This window comes from Musa acuminata, chromosome BXJ1-11 (assembly GCF_036884655.1).
Source record: "Musa acuminata AAA Group cultivar baxijiao chromosome BXJ1-11, Cavendish_Baxijiao_AAA, whole genome shotgun sequence".
NCBI lineage: Eukaryota > Viridiplantae > Streptophyta > Magnoliopsida > Zingiberales > Musaceae > Musa > Musa acuminata.
Genome location: NC_088337.1, coordinates 3011224 through 3027741, shown reverse-complemented (window position 1 = coordinate 3027741; position 16518 = coordinate 3011224). Strand labels below are relative to the sequence as shown.

The window sequence follows — 16518 nt, the reverse complement described above, 5'->3', positions numbered from 1 at the left end:
TACTGCTGGGTAAGGTAAAGAATCTTTGGGATTCGCACCGAGTGTTGGAATCGGAGGAGCGACGCATCTTTCTCACTCATTTGGCATCAAGCTGCACCATCGATCACATCACATGTCAGGGACTCTGTGGTCATGTCGAGTAGATAATCGAGATGAAATGGGACATTCAGATGTTATAATCCTAGGTTTCTTATTATTCTATGAAATTAATGATCCAAACTAGCAACTACTTATAGTGTTTGACTGTTCTTTCTGTTGACTAGAGAGAGGAGTAAGCTCAATCCCAAAGATCATGGCTAAAAATAAAGCCATCTATCTCAACATTACCTTCATATTCCTCTTGGACAAAAAAATATTATTTTGATCAATGCACCTATTTTTATGTAAGACCATTAAGTTACAGTACATGAATCAAAAATGTTTGCAAAGCATGTCAAACAACAAATGATCAGTACGTACAATGGTACCGCAGAAGGACCACTGACTCAAATCAATCACATGCGATGGAGTCGTAACGTAGTCACTTGTACGTCTCTTTTATCTTCCCTCAGCAGCCCTTTAATGAAGCAGTTCTTCACATGTCTTGGCGGTCCAGTTCTACCAGTACGAAACTTCAACTTGCACTACGGACTCCATTCCTAAACCTCTTAAACGACACCTGTATCTCCAATATGAAAGTTCAATGAAGCGGTCCAGTGGTCAAAGCTACGATGTCACTTTCACTTGCAGACATCAAGAAAACTACGTTGTGTTTGAACCTGCAACAACTGTAACGATGGAGCTGCTACATGCAGACAATCCCCTAGAGAATCTTGTATCAGAAAACAAGACGAGCTAAAGCCAGGTTACATTCTACCTGTGTGCAACAATTTTACCGAGACAGGAGAATGGCAGTGCACTGTCACTCGTGAACGTACTCACAGTCCTTTGTATAGTAGCCCCACGACAGGGAGCAGCATTATTGCCGTTTGGTCCATATCCAAGTCAGATCATTGAAGGGGCCTTTAGGTTCCATTACGCTGCAGCATTATTGTCACGCCAATCCAAGTAAACTATGTTCGAAAGGCCAATCACAGAGAGACAAATGGCCGAAGAATACTGCTAGAGGTAATGACTCCACGTAGCATAATTAGCTTACGAGGGACCACAATTTGTAGGTTAAGATTCCTGAGAATTAAGTTGTCAGCAATGCCTATAATCCATGCCCCTTTCACGTGGCCATGTCATATTGAAAATGTCAATCCAAGTGTTCTGCCATGTGATGGATAAAGTAGCAGTGGTGTAGAAAGGGAATGGTACAGCATGAGAATGGTTGGTCGTTTCAAAGTGGTGGGTGATGACCTATTGTTTCTTTGTAGCAATATCAATGATGGTGATCTTTAGATGTCCTTTTCATGGGTGTCTTATCAGTAGGTGATATATAATTTAGTGCTGCCTCTTTTTTATTTGGACTTTTGCAACTTGTATTGCTTTGTTTGTTTTCTTGGATCCTACACCTCACAAGCAGGCTGCTATCTATCTACCTACCGGTCAATACACGACCCTGATGCACAGCCGGGACGATGAAGTGCATGCACTGACTGAGATGAAACGTCGTCAACTTGTGTCGCCAGAGGAGATCTCCCTGCAGTGTCCTCTCTGGCTCAGGCTGGCACTATTGGTGGTCGAGTGGAGATTTGTCCAGTCCTACAAGTGGTACCACGATCACAAATGGATCGCGTATTATTTTCATTTTTATTCAAACACTTAGATTGAAATTTTTTCTCTTTTATGTTAAATTTTGGTTGCTAAGCATGTTATGAACGTTATTGCACTATCAATGCGGGAATAAAAGAGCAAGATGTCTCTGACCTAAGTCGATGTACTTGAACAACGATCTTAGCCGAGGAAGCGCCAGTTGCTATCAAAATAAATGGGAAATCAATCATTAGGTGATAAATAGAGTAACAACAGACTGATCCGAAGCTTCAGAATGTATAGATAATACAACCACTCGTTTGGTTTCAGGAGCCGCAATTCATTGGATCCTTCTTATGCACTTCCATCACAGCATCTTTCAGGCTTCTGCATCAAATGCAACATGGGAAATCATGAGACTATGTTGGACAGAGTATTGAAAACACCACTTCAAAGAAATCAACAATAATAATAATAATAAAGCATGTCTGATGAAATCATGAATATTATTTTTCCAGATCAAAGACATCTCAGTTCTTCTCGTACAACTTATCAAACGAGGGCAAGAATATTAGCTTACCTATAAAACTCATCTTCAAATGCTCGCAGATGGTGCTGACTCAGGGAAGTCGGAGTACTCGGTTTACAGCCACATCCAGATTGTCCACGTTCTTCCTTAATATCTTTCTTCCACATGTATTAAGAAACCAATTAAAGATATGAACAGATATACAAAAGCACATACATACGAGAAAAAGGCTTCATTCTCAATTATTTATTTCCATTTATTTTGGATTGGTTAACTTATTCAACCACCTGCATGTCAGAGATTCTCCTCTGGTGTATGAGAAGTATTTCAAGTGAACCTAAGTATACGCGAGCCTTTAAATTACACACTCAAAAAAATACATGGCATGAAATATATACATATCATTTGTTTAATTTTCCAGGGAACATTTGAGTTGTTTCTGAAACCATGATAAGTAAAAAAACTTTACTTTTGGTGAAACAAAAAACTTGGATCCTGTGACCATAAGGCTCATCATTTTGACATTCTGAGCCTCTTATTTAGCAAGTATCATGAATCAGATTGTTATCAAGGAGTCAAGAATTCAAGGATTAAAATCCTAGAAAGTAAGAAGACCATGGGGTTGTTCATTATTTCTTTCTAAATCATCAAGCAACCTTACAGGCTATTTGAAGTTTAGCTGCGAGTCAATCTGGAGTCGCTTGAATCTACATCTTTATGGCTGCACAGTTTATTTGCAAGATTTCAAAACATTTGATCAGATTCTGGCATTTATATGTACAAGCAGCTCTATATAATTAGATTTCACAAATAAAATAAGGATCCAAACATCTTGAAATGATATTTACTGACCACTGATAGTCTGATTACAAGTCAAATAGATTCTACTGCAATACAACAATCATCTAAATATTTAGTCATTCCAGTGGCAACTTAAAGCATCAGTCTTTTATCATACTGATCATTTTCAATAACATAAATATAACTTGACTTCTTGATAAATAATTTTCAACAGTAATTCTAAAGCAATGATTACTGCAACTAATATAAATAGTTGGGAATCCATTTTCTGATCTCATAACCATATCCTGTTTTCGGTAAGACAGAAGAGAAATGAATGACCACATAGTAAGTCAGAAGGCACATACCATAATGCTTCATCAAACATAAACCCAGCACCTTATAACTCAACTTTACTAATAGAAAATGAAAACATCAGCTTTCTACAATGTCAGAATTTGATTAAAAGATTGTTTTCTGGAATATAAACAGAGAAGAAAACTCAAAGGATACAACTGCAGAGCTAGACTTTCCAAGCTTTTCATTTCCTCATTCAATCTGCAGAAATCAACACAGCACCTTACCAAGCAATTTTGACATAGTTAAAAAGGCCAAGTAATTGAAAGGAAGTTTCCTCTTATTGGATTGAAACCCATGTTGTTGGACAGAAGATACACTGGTAGAACCAGAAAAAATGTTTTATCTCCTTAACTTTTGAGGAGAAAATATGTCTAGAACGTATTTTGGAACAAAAAAGCCCAAATAAAAGAAAACAAAAAAATAAAGCACATAGTTAAAATTGACAGAGCTCAAGTTCAAGAAAAGTGCAGATTGTCTGCTGAACACGCAAAAAATAGAATCTTAGCAGAAAAATCTCAAATCATATTATTAAAGCATCCTAATCTAGTCAGTCAATCAAGCATTACCTAGGAAGACACTCTTGTAACCACAAATTAAGTATTGAACATTATGGCTGTATTGCATAGTGCATACATGCATCTACACACAGGTCGATGGATGGCCCAATGAAATCCTATCTGGATTGTGATCATCCAGTTTCAACCAAGTCTGCTCATTTCTGACCAATCCAACATCGCTCAGGGAATACAAAGAATGTTGTACCCTTTCTTTTAAAGATAAACAAGAAAAACCAAAAGAAGTGGATAAAGAAGAAGAGGAGACGCTAGTTATTTGATTCCCACCACTCTTATCAATGCTGATGCTAGAGGATGTGGGGTTGTGGGGATGGCATAGTATGGGGGATCTTAACCAACCACAATTAGCAAGCTTAATGTTGTGAAGTACTTATTCAAGGAAAAATAAAGTAACAATGTTATGACAAACTCCTCTATGCATCATATAATCTTAGTATCAGAGAAAATAAAGGAAATGTCTTTGTCAACCATAATTCACAATGATAGAGCAGTGGTGGAGCATCATTAAGAAGTGTAGCCACGGAGATGTTGCAATTGTAATTTAACAATAGTCATAGCATGTTACTGAAGCTATAAAATATCATAGAATCCAATATTTTTTTTCCTTTTAAGAAGACTTAAATTCTGGTAAATTTAGACACTGAACTGATATGGGAAGAAAAGTCTGACTGAGAGCATATACTTTGAGTGGATGGCCTAAAAGCAAAGACATTCGTCACACACAAACCCTGTTCAATCAGGATTCTAAGAGAATCAATTAGTTGCAACCTTATGTGAAAGGAATAATAAAAATAACTACAAACTTTAGCGATCAAATTAAAAAAAGGAGTTTTAGATATATCAGAAAAAAGAGGGACAATGTTTTCGATAGATCTGGACTACTGATCAATTGTGCAGGATTACAGGAAAAAGGAAACATCAATCAGATGCAATTGAAGACAGCCTATGGCACCAGACCAGAGAACTTATCATGACTATCTATTGGACAATCATTGTGGTCATATGATATAGTAGCAGGGTTCACAGTACCACAGTGTACCAGATGGTACATGTTACATGATCCTGTATTGGGCGATACGGGGTTTGAAATGGTTAGTAATGGTCAAAATCTGACCATTACCTATCAAAAGCTAAGATTGATGGTGTAGTTTGAAGTTTTTTAAAACTACTAGACTTACAATTTTTTTCTCATGTATGATTTGTGAGGTGGTGTTGTGAACTTGTGATGCAACTAAAACCACTTGGTGTGACTCTCAACACCCATGAGACTCTAGGTATCTTCTTCTCTCTTATAATCCACCAATTTGTTCTCCTTTACATTTCCCTATAGTTATTATTGCTAAATTATCAATTTTCCAAAACATTAGTCCTGTTTATACCCACTTTCCTTACAAATTCATAATTTAAATTGAAATATCCAGTAGATCCTTTGTTTACTCTCATATTTATAGAAGCCTAAATCCCTTAAAAAATCCTTTCCTCTTCTTGTCCTGCATCAAAGAAGCAGATTATCAAATGACATTCTTAAATGCAGTGATATATGTAACTACATGTAACATGAGAACTCCTACCAGAACACACTAACAACCCAAATAATAATAATGGAAAATCAACACCCCAAAGAGAAACTCTTGTTGCCAAAATTACGGAAGAAATTTAATCACCTGAAAATAAAGCATATCATTAAATAACAATTGCACAACTGATACAAGTATATTGACAGAAAGACAAAACATGCATTGTTAGAGATATCAATATCCAACGCAATAAACAAACAGAACAGAGTTATTTATGGAAACTATGGGATTAAAAAAAGGAAAATAGACCGAGTTGATCAAAGGTCTCAAAAGTTTAATCAACAAAAAAGAACAGGTCAAGTCACTAACAAGACAGCACCTTAGGCAGGAATTTATGTACCGATTTCCCTTTGTTGCGGCATCAAGAGCTGCAAAAGAATCAGCAAGAGTAAGAAATCCTTGGCTAAGTTCTTATTCATGGAAGAATTATATAATGGTTCTTGGTATAATCTGTAAGACAAAATAGTTACTTATATCTGGCATTACTAGGATTTCCACAAGTTTCTTTCCTAACACGAATGTTAATCTTAAAATTATTCACAATTCAGCTTTTGAGCAATTGTGAACATGACCAATGAGTCTAGCGCATCCTAGAAAAGAGACTAAAGGATGTTCCAACTACAATACCTTGAAAGATATTATATATGTATATAACATTTTGTTACAACTAACAATAAGTCAAAAAATTTGCAAGAGAAAGTAAGTACAAGATTCAGCGCTATGGTAAAAATGAAGTCAAACTGACCAAAGGGGTATATGAGTCTGGCTAGTGACCACACTCTTCCTATCCGGTATACATAAACACAGATATAATACTGCTACAACAGGCCTTGGTGCACAGTTTGCTCCATTGTGACCTTCATGTTGAGGGTTCAAAGTCAGGATAGTCTTAATGCATATAGATGGGGTTAGGAATGGTGACCCTCCCTAGCTCTGAGATTGGTTGGAGCCCTGTGCAACAGGCTATCATCTTTTTTAGACATGATACTGAAAATAATCTGCAGACCTATCCATCTTGCTACTTGACTCAGCCTATACCTTTCAAGGCATTCTTAAATCATTTTCTGGTCAAATATCAGTTGTTTCTTGGCACCAGAGGTACATTGCATTATAGGGAATTTTTTTTTTATTCAGATATCGATCAAGTAGTACTAAAAGAATTTCATTAAATCACATGTCCCCGAACAGTTACCTTCTCCTTTATCATATCAAGTCAAGGCATTGGGAATCTTCCCTGAAATTAAAGGTTTGGTATGTGGATTGTTTTTGCCTATACTAGGAAAACGGAATGAGTTCTGCACATGACAATCCTCCAAGCTCTTTTCAACATTATCATTGTTTTTCTGTGTAGTGTATACTAACAACTCATTTTTAAGCAGGTCTGACTTAATTGACTGATCTGGAAGCTATCATAGAATATGTGTGGAATAATTTTGCAAGCCAGAAAGGCAGATATATTTATTCAAACAGCCAACACAAGAGTAACCAGTCCACCATGTCAACGAGCCAAACCCTGTAACAAAGATCACAAATTATGTAACCTCTCCATCATGTTCACAAAGTGGAGACAGTGCACATACCAAGTTTGTCCTGGTGCTCGATAACTTGACCAGAAAGCAAACATGACCTTTACCTTCAAAATAAAATATCAAAATCTTCAATAACTATACAGTTAGATTCCTCAGACTACCAGATTGTCCACACTCTAAACATCCTGAGTGGACCGGCCAATGGTTTGAAAAGGATCTCATCTCATTCATAGGCCTCAATCTACCAAGCTGGGAAACAAACACCATCTCTTTGTCACAATGGCATAACACTTGTTTCAGCTGAATCAGAAGGTTGAAAATGACTCTAGCCTGGAGCATCTAAAGTCAAAGACTGACATACTGGCTTCATTTTATGTCAGGAAAATATCTTGGGATCCAGAAATTTCAACAACTGTGTCCCAGGGATTCCAAGGGCAAGACAACCACAAATTTGGCTGCTGTCTCACTGGTTCATAGGCATAAGATGGTAAAACTTCTGCAAATTCCATGCCAGTGTTAGGAGAGAAGGACAACCAAGTTACATGAATGAACTCTGCTGAAGGGATAATTTGACACCCTAAATTGAAGAAAAACACTGGCTCTTAACAAATATAATATCTAGTTGTAGAAAACGAAAATGGCATGCCAAGGTTCACCTAGTGCAAAATGCAAACATCATCCAACCAGAGAGATAATCAGCTCATATATTGATTGCCCTCTCGGGTTAACTGAAAACAACATTCTATAGAGGTTCGTGGAAACTGAAGGGTACATTCTGTAGAGAACTTGCATTCCACTAATGTGATGACGTCATCCAGAAATTTCCCAGGAGAACTAATATCGAGAGTTGGCAATGTTAAACTAACAAAGCCTTTTGGCTCATGAGTGCATCATTCTTCATTATTTAGATGAATAACAAAGCCTTATAAGATTCACAATATACCCAAACCTATCACTAAGAGTAAGAAGTGACTCAGAACAAAGCCTTAAAACTGACAACTCAATTATTGGCATCCATTGAAATTGACCATGAGGTGAAGTTACAATACTTTGGCCATGTGAGAAAGTTGCAATCAAGAACCAAATATTTTAAAGTGACAATTTGAATTTCAATATCTCATAAGTGCATACAAACATACCCAAAATCATCTATGGAGAAAAATATTTATGTTTCCCGTCCTCTCCAGTCTGCTAGATATCCATATTGACCAATACAAACTAATATAATTGCACCAGCACAAGGCAATTGCCATAGGAAGATACCCTTTTTCGTTACCTAATCAGATCATTACATAAAATGAGCAAGAAGCTGATGATACCAGCTCAAACTAGGCACATTTATGAAGTAATCATCCAAAAGATTCTTATAATAAGCTGGTTAAAGGACTAAATACTTAACAAAATTTAGAATGAACTGATTTGCATACTAGGATTACCAGATTCTTGTAGGCGGCCAACGACATCATTGAAGCATTGCATGTTTTCAAGTGAAGTACTAGTGACCTGCAGATGGCACATGCTGTTAGGGAGAAAAACTACCACTGAGTGAACCAACAAGTCTAGTAGGTTGATTAGGAAACAACAAAATAACCAAAACTTATGGAACACCATAATCGTTTATCCTATTAATTTCTATAGAAGTGTAATGGGAAATTGGATGCCAGATTAGATCAATAGAACTCCTATGCTACAATTTCAGGTGCACAAATGCCGACCGACCTAAAAGAAAATGCTCAGATAAGCATATGTGAATCGCTGTGCCCTAATTATTAGAAGTTGTTCACTACTTGTAGCAGGTAAGGTGAATCAACCATGCGAATTACATGGAAGCCCGATGAGAAGGGAAATATTAACATGGAACAGAATAGAGCTCACTCGACATGAAAGACCCAAAACGGGAAGCTAACAGCAAACAGCAAGACACGATATTCTTGATCACGGAGGGTACTCAATCCAGGAAAAGGCTGATTGATCGAAAGAGGAAGCGAACGAGGGTTGCGAGACCTCGGAGAGAGCGATGCGGAGAGAGGAGAAGAGGGAGGCGTAGCTCTCGGCGATGGCGACGGAATCCCTCTCCACCACTTGCAGCGCTCGGAGGATCTCGCCGGGTGACGTCGCCGTCGCCGCCGCTGCCGAGATGCAGGGGTCGAAAGGGCTCTTGGTGGAGGAAGAGGAAGACGGAGTTGGTTCCTCTTGGCTCGTGGCGACGGCGTCTGCCGCCGGTGCTTTTTCTGCTGCTGCTCCATCTCCTTCCATCGCAACGGAGTCCGGTAAGGTAGGGAGAGACGTACATATATACAGGAGAAAAGCAACGTTTTAAATGACTGTTACAATAAAGATAACGAAGTCAAATATTACTGTTTAACATGCCGTTATAATATATTAATCATTAAGAGTCTAAATCAGAATCATTTCAGATCTATCTAACAAAATCAATTCAAAATCGATTAATTTATAATTTTAAACAATTTAAAAAATATAAATTAAATTTTAAAAAAAACTTATTTAGTTCATTTAGTTTAATTAAATTAAATTTAAATCTTGATCCAACACGATAAGATTTATAAAATTAGGTTCATGTTATTTATGAAATTGTAACATTAAATTGAGCGTCAATTTGATTAATCGGATTAAATCAACTAATAGACTAATATTTTTAAAATTAAAATTATAACATTATATTGACGATGCACTCATCTAACTTTGGAGATACTGAATTCTATAAAATTGTATCGGGGGTACTTTTTCATAATGTTCTTTGGTGGTTAAATTAGTTTTTGGATTTGTTAGATTTTTTTATTTTTAAATAGTATTGGACAAATATTTGGGAACATATCTTATAACACCCCTAATACATTGATAATGGGTAAGATTAAGATTGACTTATAAGGGTTTGATGAGTGTACTACTGTTAACTTCAGCTTAAGTATTTTGGTCGGTAGTTTAGACCAAACGAAATTGATATGCCAATTAGCCCATCGAATCCGGATCGTGACACATATTAAGAGTCCTTTTATAATACGTTGTTAAAATCACTATTTCGATGATAATATTATATATTGAGGTATTGATTATGTGACAACGATGTATCCATCATTTCTTTTTCTTTTACTAGTATAGGTATATAATTGTTCATATTCTCATATTTTCATTGAAAGCAAAAAATAAATGATATAATCACCCTCAAATACTACTTTTATATACCCTCTCACATAAACCCTAAATAACTCTCCTTTTATGCAACTCTCTCTATATCCATTAGGGAAAAACATATCTTATCTCTTTCTCTCACTAAAATCTTGAAACTCAAGGTATACTTATAGGAACAAATACTAAGGGCTTATTCGACATAAATCCCTAATTAAATTCAAATTCTAATCTACCAATTAATTAGAACTCGTCCAATTATATCCTACTCGGTAGAAGAGATGTATTTATATCGGGTGAGAAATTATTTTGTCATTATTCTATGATCAATTAGTACCTGGAAGGATCATTAATTCTAGATATTTTGATTTTGTATGTTATAATACCCACAAATTTTTGAAAAACCTAAGATGATATAACGTCTCAAACCTATAAGTTTTTCAATAAGAATACAACACTAAAACTTGAAATGTTACTTATATAATACATTCATTACATAATTCAATCAATAATTAATTTCTGTAGGATATGCATAATCTATTCAATGAATTCAGCAAAAACATTTCATTCCAAATGATATACGTATAAAATAATTTGAATGTACAATAGTGTGCAGGACTCTTAATTGTCATTTGATCCATAACAACAAATGAGCTACTCCTCATATTTGAAAAATTAAGATATAATCATATAAGTCATAACTTAAAATATATAATTTTTTTTATCAATATACATAAATACAAAATATTTCTACATGAGCTTCATATATATTCGAAGACGCGTAAAATGCTTACAGTACTTTTCATATCATAATACATTTAAATATATTTTTATAAGTAAAGTAATAAGTACAAGTAATGTCACATATAATTAAATTAAAATATAAATACAACTAATGTCACATACAAGAGTATAAATTATTGTAATGCAAACTTGCCATTAACTATTCACAAATAAGCATAAATATAGTTAAGAATTTATAGATAAAATTATAGCTAAGTTAAATATGTCAAGATAAAACGTATAACAATATTAATAACTATGGTCACGTTACGTCCGTATGATAAGATCTAAAAGTCATGTTTAACCCTGAATATTGTTCAAGTCCTTGATGTATTTCCTACGTCACTATCTCAAAACCATATTAGTCCATAAACTCATTAATTAAATTTTTCATCAAAATTCAAAATTCAAAATTCAACATGATACTTGAACGATCCGTCTGTGTTATTAATCTATTTTCTTATATTATTTATTTTGTCATCTATTTATGGGCGATGCAAGGTTCCTCGCCTTATATAGGTAGAGTCGAGGATGACGCGCTACTCGTGTTTAGTTTGCAGGCTGTCGTGGGTAGCTTGCTATTAGTAACATCATCGTGGAGGGTGGCAACCTACTATGGTCACTAGCCCTACCATGGGTAGCAGTTTGTGTAGGCGACGATGTTATTATCATTAGTTACCATTATGGGCAACGGATGAGGAACTCGTAAGTGGTAGTGAAATGTGCAGCAACTACTATTAAGTGAAAGCAGTGATGCGACATGCGACGATTGCCACCATGGGTAGCGGTTGCCTTGGGTGGCATCATTGTTGCATGCGATAGCGCTACACTATGCAATGGTCACTTAATGTCACGGAAGAGAGTTACGGTAAAAAGGGGAGGCCTCGCAAGTAGGCTACAGGTGATGTTGCATACATGGCATAGGAGGGTGGCAATTTTAAGTGGTTGACGATTGCAAGTGGGAATCACAATTTACGATTTAACATCGATATGTTGTAAGGGACAACATGATGTAGGTGGCATCGTGCAAAGGTCTAGGTATTATTCTCAGCTCATCATTGTGGTGGGTAATGCAATTAGGCACTAGTCAGTAGATAAACAGTGTCGCACATATGTCAATGAATGCGATGAATAAGGGGCTCATTGGGTTGCGTTGAGTGTCACGATGGTAGTGATTTTCTAGGCTGGTGGTGACATTTATATATGTCAGTCAAGTGGTTGTAGTTACGATACTGATACTTAAGAGGAGGAAAGGATATTAGGGTCTTTTTACCTATTAAAATATACTTTTGATAATTCTAATTAGTGTCCCTTTTGATAATTTTATCTTTTGAAAATCAAATATTTTTTACTTATGTCCTCAACTATAACATTGACCAACTTAACATACTTTAATCAAATTTTGATCTAAGCTCAATTTGAGCCCAATTTTGATTAATTTGATCAGGTTGATTGTTGGGTCTAATTTGAGTAGCCTAATGATTTTAGTCCAATTTTGATTGGCTCAATTTGGGATGTCCAATTAAATAAGATTGATTAGCCCATTTAGGTCATTTATAGAATAAAAATTTCATAAATTATGAATCTCTTTTATAGTTTTCTCATATAGTATATTAGAAAATTCTTAGATATTTGTATAGTTATTCACATACATATATCTTGAAATTATGAAATGATATGTATTTTCACATAAAGTCATGAATTTTTTTTATTTTTTTCATGATTATTTTCACATAAATTCATATGATGATTCATATGAGTTTTTCTTTATGCTGAATAATATTTAAGAATTATTATAATTATTATTTTATTAGTATTGAACTATTTTTTATATAAATTGGATTAACAAAAATTTAGTAAATATCATTTGTAACTTATACTTCTAATTTTTATTTGACTAATAGATATAAATTATAATAAATATTTTATCAATTATAAAATTTTTTAAACTATATTTTATATTATTATATTAGTCTTATAATTACTAAAGTGGCCTAGACTAATAACTTATAAAATTATATTAAAAAATAATATTCATAGTGGCTAACATAACTTGGATATTTAGATAATCCTAAAGAAGAATTTATTTCGATTAATTGTGTGATGAGTAGAATTATACTAGTTTAGATATCCTTATAGTTTAGTTTTATATACCAAAATGTAGCAATATTATTTCATAAGAATGGTATTAGTCTTATATAAATAATTTTAAGTAAACACAGAATATATTAATATTTCACCTAAAAATGAAATATATATATGAAATTAATTATTCATCGTATTTTGAAAACTCAAAACATTATTATTATTTTATATTTTAGGTACTTCCTTCTAGACACTATTATGTTTTTGGTGTCCATACAATCTTTAGTTTAAATTATTTAAAATGATTAAAATACACTCTTATGTTTTTGGTGTCCATACATATATTAAATCTTAATTTAACATTACTTGTTGAAAGGCTCATAAATTTAAAATTACATACTAACTCGAATTAGAATTAAAATCAATTATTCTAATTTTTTAAACCTAGGAACCAAAACTAAAACACCATTCTAATTCGATTTGCAACTAGCGAACCACATAATCGATTCAATTTTACTTTAAATCGAATTGTGATCGGGAGCTATTTTTTAAAATTAAAATAAAATTTTATTATTGCTTAATCAGACAAGTACAAAATAGGGATAATAATTGGTCAATAATTTCAATAATTATAGTATTCTAGACATTATTAAAAATCATATCATTCCTTGCATACCACTAAAAGTCAGTAACAATCAAAACTTAGAAAATTCTAACCACCAAAATTCTAATCCTCATTAAGCCATTAACTGTTAACTCAATCCACAAAGGAAAAAAAAATTTAAGGAACATAGCAGTCAATGGATTCAATAGTAGAATAAAACAAAACAAAGAAAGGATATTGAGAAAAATAGTAATCAATGGATTCAATAGTAGAATATAAAAAAAGTGATGACTACAAAAAAGGCATTTACAGGAAAGATTTAATGGAACCTATCCTCTTATTATGGTATATCTAAAAACAAAATTCATTATATGTCCATAGAAAAATTTCCATGTCACAAATCTAATTCTGGTTCAGCACAGATAAAAAAATCCGACACAAACAGTCCGCGCAGCTGTTAGATTCTGGTTCAGCGCAAACAAATCTTTTCCTGATATAGAAGATCCATTTCCTAATCGAGTTTCCTGCGGTTTGGCAAACAGCTACTTAACACTAAATCGAGTATTTCGCCGCACTCTAAATATCCATCCTCCACTGCTTTGTGGTGCATCTTCTCATCCCTGCAATGTCTCTCAGCAAACGTGCCCTCTCCCTCGTCCTCTGCCTCTGTGCTTCCTTCCTCCGCTCCGGCTTGCATGTCGACGGCTCTGAGGAGCCGAAGGCTTACATTGTTCACGTCAAGGGCCCCGAGAAGGTGGACTTCGATGTCGCAGAACAGTGGAGCGATTGGTACTCCTCTCTCTTGGAGAGTGCAGCTACACCATTAGGACTGGCGTCTGAAGAAGGTGACCCGCGCTCGCGCCTTATCTACTCCTACCGCAACGTCATGACGGGCTTCGCTGCGCGGCTCACCCCGAGGGAGGTGGAGGCAATCTCGACGATGGACTGGTTTCTGCACGCCTACCCCAGCCGTGTTTACCGCCTTAAGACAACACACACACCCGAGTTCCTGGGACTGAGGCTCCGGAGCCACGGCGTGTGGAACGAGAGCAACATGGGCGAAGGAATCATCATCGGCCTCCTCGACACCGGCGTCACCCCCGGCCATCCTTCCTACGACGACCACGGCATGCCGCCGCCGCCGGCCAAGTGGAAGGGGCGCTGCGACTTGAAGGCGTCGGCTTGCAACAACAAGCTCATCGGTGCAAGGTCTTTCATCAATCACGACGGACGCGACCGTCGGTCGACTGGCACGCCCGTCGACGAAGAAGGTCACGGCACGCACACGTCGAGCACCGCCGCCGGGGCGTTCGTGAAGCGTGCCAACGTCAACGGGTTCGCCCCGGGAGTCGCTGCCGGGATGGCTCCCCGTGCTCACATCGCTGCCTACAAGGTGTGCGACGAAATCGCATGCATGGGTCACGACATGTTGGCCGCCATGGACGCCGCGGTGGACGATGGGGTCGACGTGCTCTCCTTCTCGATCAGCGCCGACCCAATTCCCTTCCACTCGGACCCGATCGCGCAGGGTACCTTCAACGCTATCGGCAAAGGTGTCTTCATCAGCTGCTCAGCCGGCAACGAGGGGCCCGATCCTGGCTCCGTGAATAACGATGCGCCGTGGGTACTTACGGTGGGAGCGAGCACCACAGACCGCCTCTTCTTGGCCTCCGTGAAGCTTGGCAACGGACGAAAGCTCTATGGGGAATCACTGCACCGGCCGCGTTCCTTCAACCCCAAAATGCTACCTCTCGTTTACCCCGGCTTCGTCACAGCTAAAGATGGCGCCTACATGTGCATCAATGGCACCTTAGATGGTGTGGACGTCCGCGGAAAGATGGTGTTGTGCCAGCTTGGCGTCATTGACAGTGTGCAAATGAGTGAAGTCGTCAAGAAAGCCGGCGGTGCCGGGATGATCGTCATGAACTATCCGGTAGACGGGTACACGATCATAGCCGACGACCATGTGCTCCCGACATCCGTGGTTCCATACGCTTACGGACTCGAGATCCAGGCCTACATCAACTCCACCTCTACCCCGATCGCGAACATCATCTACCACGGCACCGTCATGCGCAGGCCCCACTCGCCGGATGTGGCCTCGTTCTCCTCCCGCGGGCCCAGCCAAATCACGCCGGGGATCCTGAAGCCGGACATCATCGGGCCAGGCGTCGACATCCTCGCCGGGTGGAACTCCCAGGCCTTCGCCTTGATGTCCGGCACCTCCATGTCCTGCCCGCACCTCTCCGGCATCGCAGCTCTAATCAAGAAAGCGCACCCCGGCTGGTCGCCGGCCGCGATCAAATCGGCGATCATGACGACAGCGTACGTGACGGACAACACAGGAGGGCCGATCCTCGACGAGCTGCACCACCCGGCCGACCTCTTCGCCGTAGGCGCGGGTCACGTGAATCCACGGCAGGCCATCGATCCAGGTCTCGTCTACGACCTCACGCAGGAAGACTACGTTCCGTATCTTTGTGGCCTCGGCTACAATGACTCGGCTGTTAGCGCCCTAACTCGCAAACCCGTGCGCTGCTCGTCTCTTAAGAGCATCTCCCAAGGAGAGCTGAACTACCCTTCCATATCGGTCAAGCTGCGGGCGAACAGTTCGAAGTCGGTCAGCTACACACGGACGGTGACCAATGTGGGGAAGCCGACGTCGATTTACGCGGTGAAGGTCGACATGCCGAAGGGGGTGTCGGCGAGCGTTACGCCAACCACGCTGTCGTTCAAGAAGGTGAACCAGAAGAAAAGCTTCAGCATCAGCTTCTGGAGAAGCGGAGGTCGATCGGGCAGAGTCAGTGGGCAACTGAGGTGGGTGTCGAGGAAGCACGTTGTTAGAAGCCCAATCTCCATCCTCTTGAAGTAA

The 16518-nt window shown here is 37.9% G+C and overlaps 2 protein-coding genes across 3 annotated transcripts; one reads left to right on the top strand and one right to left on the bottom strand.

Annotated features, from left to right (window-relative positions):
• Positions 1-427: 427 nt before the first annotated feature.
• On the bottom strand, positions 428-9311 carry LOC135596878 (uncharacterized). Of its 2 annotated transcripts, XR_010481067.1 has the most exons (8): positions 9032-9311; positions 8464-8530; positions 5818-5866; positions 3500-3544; positions 2258-2364; positions 1991-2064; positions 1852-1900; positions 428-1686 (listed from the first exon to the last, which is right to left on the bottom strand). XR_010481067.1 is itself a non-coding variant. In XM_065089113.1 (6 exons), the coding sequence occupies exons 1-5, from the start codon at positions 9281-9283 to the stop codon at positions 2298-2300; spliced, it is 480 nt and encodes a 159-aa protein (XP_064945185.1). In that variant the 5' UTR covers positions 9284-9311; the 3' UTR covers positions 1902-2064; positions 2258-2297. The 2 variants fall into 2 exon arrangements, 1 of the variants encoding a protein (XP_064945185.1); XM_065089113.1 differs by lacking the exons at positions 428-1686; positions 1852-1900 and having other exon boundaries at positions 1902-2064.
• A 4960-nt stretch (positions 9312-14271) lies between these two features.
• On the top strand, positions 14272-16518 carry LOC103972872 (subtilisin-like protease 4). The gene has a single exon (XM_065088440.1). It carries the CDS (start codon positions 14272-14274, stop codon positions 16516-16518), a length of 2247 nt encoding a protein of 748 aa, XP_064944512.1.